Source organism: Calliopsis andreniformis, chromosome 1, assembly GCF_051401765.1.
Source record: "Calliopsis andreniformis isolate RMS-2024a chromosome 1, iyCalAndr_principal, whole genome shotgun sequence".
NCBI classification, from domain to species: domain Eukaryota; kingdom Metazoa; phylum Arthropoda; class Insecta; order Hymenoptera; family Andrenidae; genus Calliopsis; species Calliopsis andreniformis.
This window is the reverse complement of record NC_135062.1, coordinates 4,158,103-4,165,642: the sequence shown is the minus strand read 5'-3', so window position 1 is coordinate 4,165,642 and position 7,540 is coordinate 4,158,103. Positions and strand designations below refer to the sequence as shown.

At 33.1% G+C, this 7,540-nt stretch overlaps 1 protein-coding gene across 1 annotated transcript; it reads right to left on the bottom strand.

The window, feature by feature from the left end:
• Window positions 1–825, bottom strand: LOC143182668 (uncharacterized). Its single transcript, XM_076383856.1, has one exon. It carries the CDS (start codon window positions 823–825, stop codon window positions 1–3), a length of 825 nt encoding a protein of 274 aa, XP_076239971.1.
• Window positions 826–7,540: the final 6,715 nt, after the last annotated feature.

Genomic DNA, 7,540 nt, shown 5'->3' with positions numbered 1-7,540 from the left:
TCAGTGCCGATCCTTGTCGTTTCCCGTCTCTTGTCCCCAGCTACATGGAGAACGACACTTCGTTGACTTCGTGCCGAAAACCTGATGATACCAACAATGGTCCTTCCGTGCTGGTGACTTATTACGTCCATTGCTCCGGCCACGCGATCGACTTTTCTGCCGACCTCCATACCGCCCACGCGAGCGAGATCTGGTCATCTCCGCAATTCTTAACTCCAGACTCTCCAACCTTTTCAGCAACACCTCCGTCATATCGTTACTTGACACTGTCGCGACTTGGGTTCTTGCCGAATTCTGCTGGATCTGATCTGCTATCTCCGCTAATTTGTTTAACGGCAAATCCGGTTGTGCTGTCACGATTGCGCGGGTCATCTCTGGCAGGCGCGACGACCATAGTGTGCGTAGGAAATCTTCTGAAACCGTAGTTCCTGCTAAACTCTTCATGTGACGTAGGAACTGAGATGGTGTCCGATCCCCTATTTCTTCCTGTTCCAGTAGTTGCCGGATCCGTTGACTCTGAGACGCAGAGAGCCTATGTATTAACTCATGCTTGAGTGTCTCGTACTTATTAGTCTCTGGAGGACTGGAGAAAATGTCTTGCACTTCCAGGGCATACCGCGGCTCTAATTGTGACATTACATAATAAAATTTAGTTGTGTCCGCTGTCACACCGTTCAAAACAAACTGTGCCTCAATCTGGTTAAACCAAACCGTCGGCTGTTCAGGCCAAAACGGGGGAACGCGAATTCCTACCCGGTTCACTTCTGAAATCGGTGGCACACTGTCACTAGATTTGTCTGCCGACGAACTACCCGATGACGCCATGGTAAATCGAGAAACACAAAAAATTCACTAACTTTTTAGCAAGGAATACACTCCCGCACTTGTGTAAACGTCGGAGTTACCAATTTTAGGTGCTGTTCTAACAGTGTATTTATTTTCTCGATAGTTACAGTTGGAAGTGATCGAGTCAACTGTCGTTGGCCGCGCTTCTCGCTCGCTCGAAAACTGCGCGCGGAAAACTTGCGCCCTCTTTTTTCTGTTTCGGACGCGAGTGCTGACCAATCAGCCGGCTCACCGAAGTACTTCCGCACCCTCTATTTTCTTAATTCGTAAGCTTAACCTAAGAACAAGCGCGTGACAATTTGGGGGAAAACACCCCCAGGGAAAACCCCGATGACTCATCGGAATTTCCTCTAGGCCCTCGCTCGACGGCGCGGTTGACCTCGGCGTCCACCGCCGGCCTCGCTCTCGCGGACCCAGCACCGTTGGGCCTTTCAGAAATTCTGGGGTTTATGATGCCTGTATTAGCTATTGAGGCCTAAAACGAAACTTGACGACAACATGCTTATAAAAGAGACAGTTACTTGGCTTTCTCAAAAATAGCTTTCCATTGTTACTGGCGTCCTAAACCCTGTCACCATTTGCACGCCAAATGTTTTCCTTTGTAGGTGCAGATGTGCGCTACAGATTGTAAATTGTTTCCAAAATTTTAATTTTCTAAGCAATTTTCTAACTTCCAATCTGTATTGATTTAAAAAATCGATTTCTTTAATAAGAATCAGCATTCCTAAGTGCACGAACATGAGATGAAGTTAAACAAAAATATGAATGATCAAAATATATTGTTACAAAGTAAAATCTTTAAGAGTATAAAAAATTCAATAGTAAGTGCACAATATGTAGAACTCACCAGTGGCAAAAAATTCCCACAGTCAAATTGACTGTTGGAGAATACGTTCGCTCATACATAAAATATAATATAAAAAGATAATAATACAATAAAAAATGAATATTACACCATTCTGTAGTGGATCTATGTTTAGTTAATAGAAGTTCTGTGATCGGCTGTTTGGGATAGTCTGTCGTTTTATATCGACAGCAAAGGTTAGAAAGAAAATTGTAGGTGAAGGGGTTAAAACATTGAGGTTGACCTATGCCGTGACAATTGTTGTATCGCCAATCGTCAAACGACGACTGTAACTATAGTTGTTAAAAACTAATCATTAATTAAGTAGTAAAAATTAGTAAGTTGACATAAATAAAAGTTGACATAAATAAAAGAATCATTGGAAAATAATATTATGCTTCAAGTGAAAAGTACCACTCGGGGCGGACCATCCCCTCTGGTCTCTGTGGCTATACTACTGCTTTGAACACATTAAAAATAAGAGCTCAGTCAGACACACGAGCGTTGAAAATACTTACATACGTATGTTCAAATTTGACGGATGTCATAGCTCACTCACGTAACAGCTCGTATGGATTCTTAAGGCGGACGTGATATGTCTTTTAACCCTAGAACGACACCTTGGGATTACCAGCGACCTCACAAAATTTTTAATTTGAAGACCTATTAAGCATGCACTTCGAAGTAACGTAAAAATTTTGTTTCTTTTCTGTAAATAGGAATTAGGCCGTGAAAGTATCTTTTCTACAGATGCCCAAAGAAAAATGGAAAAAAATTTTTTCAGAATAATAAATATTATTTTAAATATTAAGAGGTTTTTTGGGTTGTTCGGACTACTACTGTTACTTATGCCAAAAAATAGAAGGGTGTTATTTTACGCTTATAGTTACTGTGAGTTTATAATTGATGCTTATTGAAAATATGTAGATATATATAAATGAACATTAACATTTTCACGTCCGCATGGTTCATAAAAATTTTCTTCTCTGTCGTCGGAACGTAGTGCCAATAGCACCATGTTGGTGTTACCGAACGTGAAAGTGTTAATGAAACATTCAAGTAACGAGTAATGATACAAATATCAGTATCAAGAAAATTATTCTCATTTTTGAACGAACAAGTAGGGTATAGCTTGAGGTCTGTATTCCAAGTTCCAATACCTGATTTTCAGATGGTGTCATAAATTCTTTTATGGTACTATTCATTCAAACGTTCGTTCCTAAGGAATAAGATGTAAGCTGTCTCATCAAAACAAGGATAATATATGGCAAGGGAAGGATTACCATTGGTGTCCCGTCACGAAGGCGGGTAGGTCATTGATCAATTTATTCGATCTCTAACCGCACTAGATGAATGTTCGAAGTGAAACCACCTGCCCTGACAGTGAACGTTAAATCGGTAAGCTGGGCGAAATATTCACCGAAATGCGTGAAATACCCGCAGTGCTCCGGATGATCAGGCCAATTGGCCAATCGCCAAATGAAATGTATATCCGGCATAAGTTCCCCCATTTGACCCGTTTGTCTTTATACATATACGTTCATGCATTTTCCTATGTACGTATGTACATATGTGTATATCAATTGCTACACATATTCGCCAATGATATGTGAAATTTTAGAAAGCCAAGCAGATTTTATTGCCGGAACAGGTAGAAGTTTTATGTGTTTATGAAATAATAGGAAGTACACTGGATACTGATATATTGAGGTTATCTGATTATTGTTAGATATGCAAAGAATGTTCTACGTTAAAATAAATGTAGATACATAAACATTTAATTTTCTATTTTGTATTGGGATTTTAAATATATAAGTGTCTGTAAAGTATTAATAGAAGAAATGAACATTTTTTTCTACGGTATAATCAGTTTTTAAAACTACCTATTTAAGTGACCAATTAATAAGCTAAGTATAATATGTATTTATAATAGGTATTTATTCAATTTAAAACAGATTTTACGTGTACTTATGATAGCTTTTTGTGTTAAAGTTTAGCCGAAATGATTTATTTATCTTTTGACTTAAATACAAAAATTCATTTATATTGAATTAGAATTTACATTTGCTCAGTGTAATCTGATTAAAATATACCTCATGATGTACTTTCATTGCAAACATACTAAAAAGCAATACCATAATTGTAGATAACAAAATCATTGCAGTTTCAAAATAATTCTTTTTCATATTTGTATTTCAGAAAAGTTACGCTTTTTCATAAACTTACTTTATACACATGTTTTAAGTATAAATCGTTTCATATAAAAAGATAGTTTTATTTTTTTAATACAATTTTTTCAAAAGAATATTTTGTTTTTTAGTTCCAGCCAATTGAAAATGAAATAAACTGCATGTCTACATACCTCATAAAACTTAAGTAATTAAAATAGTAATTATATCACCGCAAGTGAAAGAAAAATGATATGCAATATGAATTATTTTAGACTCGAATTTCTATGCAGATAGAACTTTTTCAGCAGTTTTGGAACATTCGATTTCCAACACAATGCATAAGATTTCCATGATAATTTCATGGTATGCGTTGACGTGGTCCATGATTAAGGTACTTCATTTCATCCTTGATAATGCGCTAGGTATCCTTGGTACCTATGTGCGATTCGGTATAAGTCAAATGACAGATGGGACCGCGCTAATCCGCCATTATCGTTGGCAATGATCGGCCCTGCATTCAATTCAATGCTTTCGATTCACAAGGATTAGGGTGCTCCCTGAGGCTAGTTCTGTCGTTCATGAGCAGTCGCGTGAATCACTGTAGATCGATTTAGTCAGTCTAATCCGACGATGGATCAAAATAGGGGCATTGATTCGTATAATTTTATGATCAGGTGTACGTATTGTTTTCACTTCAGTCAATTTCCGTTCTCCTTTTATCATTATAAGTTCAAAATTAAATAAAAGCAGTTAATAAACATATAATTTTGCACTGTTTCGTTTTAATTGCTAAAGGCTTCTTATAATCTGTTAATAATTATGTTAAGTCCTTTTACAGTGGTAATCATACAGCGTAGAGCAATAACTCTGTCCACTTGCAATATCTCCATTATCTTTAAAATTAGGACACCTACTTTATTAAATTTTAAAGTTTTTTCACATCTTTAAAAATAACAGGTAGATATGTATTCAGATGTAGATAGTTGATAAATAAACTATATGTAGATAGTTGATAAATAAAATTAGTATCTGGGATGGATGGACTATAGTTCTATATCAAATGACATGAGAAAAAATGTGGAGAATAATTTGACACTGTTTAGCATACTCTTCATACTACTGTAGAATTTTTTTTATAGATGATCCAGTGCAATTGTGAAGTTCAGTTACACTTCGTTTTTTAATCGATCTGAACGTTTTCTTGTATGAATTTGATTCTTTGTATCATTCTGCATATAAAAAATACAAAATAAGATCACTGAAAACTCAATACATTTCACGTTCTTTGAAAATTCATAACAAGTCATATTCTAAATAAGGTAATAAAACCTTAGTGTCAGTATTCAACGATACCAGTTAATAGATATTTTAACAAAAAAATAAATAAAACTTAATATTGTTAATTTAGATTAATGTTAAATAAGAATTAAAACCTTGTACTGTAACTTAATAAACGCACTGATTCTAATTCTGTAAATAATTATATTAAACAACAAACAACTCATTATCAGATTTCATTATCAGAAAAAATCTCTGAATTGGAGTCATAATTAATATTTATGGGTATGCAATCAGTAATTTGTCTCAACTGCGATATCTCAAGACTCTGTCTTTTCTATACATATAATTTCAGATTATTTTTTTCTGAAGAAATGAAAAAATTTTTACAAGGCAAGGTTTTTTACAAGGTGTGGCTCCCCAATAACACAAAACTAGTTTTCGTTGGTGCTAATATTCACTTTAAGGGCGCGAAATCAACCCCCAAAGTGTCTGCATTTTTTACTTTTCTTTAGTACAACTTTGGAATGATAGGAGATACGACAAAATTTTCCATGGATAAATTGTTCAGCTTTTTATGTTCTATCACTCTATTGCAAACAAATTGTAATTTTTGTAAATAATAAATAACAAATTGTAATTTTTGTAAATAAACAAATTCATTTGTTTTTACATAACGGTAAATGATAAAAACAATTATTATATATAAAAAAGTTTCCGTTTTGAACGATATAACGAAATATAAGGTAAAAAAACTTTTTGTTAGTGTATTTCTCATAAACAATTAATTACCGTTATACACATACGGCTGTTTTTGTTTGATTTTTCATTCTATTTGTATTTTTCAACATAAGGTAGATATTTTTTATCATATTTGAACTTCAAATATTTATTTCATATAGAAAAACATTACACAAGCGTACGAAACACTGTAATCACACCTGTTCACAAGTGATTATTCGGAACTATCACGATCACTCTCATAAATATTAAATATTAGTTTATTATATATTTTGTGACCGTACACTTCGCTCCTACATATACCCATTTAATTGTTTTAATTTAATTATTTATGAAAAATATGCAAATAAAAAAATTTATATATTTTATATTCTATTATATGGTTCATAATGAAAATTGTTTGTATATAATAGTCGTTTTTATCATTTATCGTTATGTAAAAACGTAAAAGAATTATGTAAAAACGTAAAAGAATTATGTAAAAACGTAAAAGAATGCACAGCAGGGATTATTTTTTTGCAATAGGGTGGTAGAGTACTAAAAATTGAACAATTTATCCACTGAAAGTTTTGTCTTATCATTACAAAGTTATACTAAAGAAACAAAACTGCAGAAACTTTGGGGGTTGATTTCACACCATTAAAGTGTAGATTAGCATCAATGAAAAATATACACTATCTGTATACCAAGCTTCAGAGTTTTTGAAATTTTCGGGTTGACACACTTCCCTTGTTAGTTTTTTACTTTCTTACTTTCAAATTAATTGAAAGTATAAAATTTTATGTGCCGCTTCCAGACATTTCGCAACCAACGCGTAGGTATCTTTACTTTTGTTTATATGAACTAAAAAGATAATATTCTCTAATACATATACGTATACATATGTATTTGTATGTATACAATTCAAGTAATTTCTTATAATTTGTTTCCTTCGAAACATGCATACAAAGTGTATGTAAAAATTTCGTTCTATTAAACTGTTTCTCTATAATTTATTTCGGTCTCCCTTATAATTATTGCGCAAGACTTTATTGTATTGATATACCATTATAATTAATACGTATTTACGTACTTCTTATTATATTATCTACAATTTTACATTACCTCATAAAATATTTTCAAATTCTACGTTTGGTTGTTTTTGTATCAACAGTGTCTCAAATATTGAAAATAAATGTTAAATCAAAAGATTTAAGTACTAAATATTATTCGTAAATAACCGTCTACATAATAGTGAACTTTTGCATAACAAGTATTAACATGTTTTAAGCAATCCTTTAAGTTTATGAAAAGAAATTTTTTTTTAAATCCTCAATATTAATATACACAGTTGGTATTAAGAAAGAGTAATAAAAATTATTTTAATATAATTTAAAAGTATACATAGATTCATAGATGCTCAATGTAATTACATAGTAGGAGAAACTGGGGTCAACTGTGACACTTTGACTTTACAATACAATAACTTAAAAAGTATTACATTATACAGTAATTTTCGTACAAAAATGTTGTCTAATTATTTGAGATTATTTATTCACAGCCACTTTACTTTATACCAAGTAATACGCAAATTATTAATAAAAAATGTGAAGCGGAGCAAATGCTACGTACAATCGTCCCGTACTCCGAGGCAATTGTAATATGGTATGAAGTCAATAGT

What these genes read in the sequence shown, in the direction of transcription:
- LOC143182668 (XM_076383856.1), bottom strand. Translation starts at nt 825, where the DNA reads ATGGCGTCATCGGGTAGTTCGTCGGCAGACAAATCTAGTGACAGTGTG.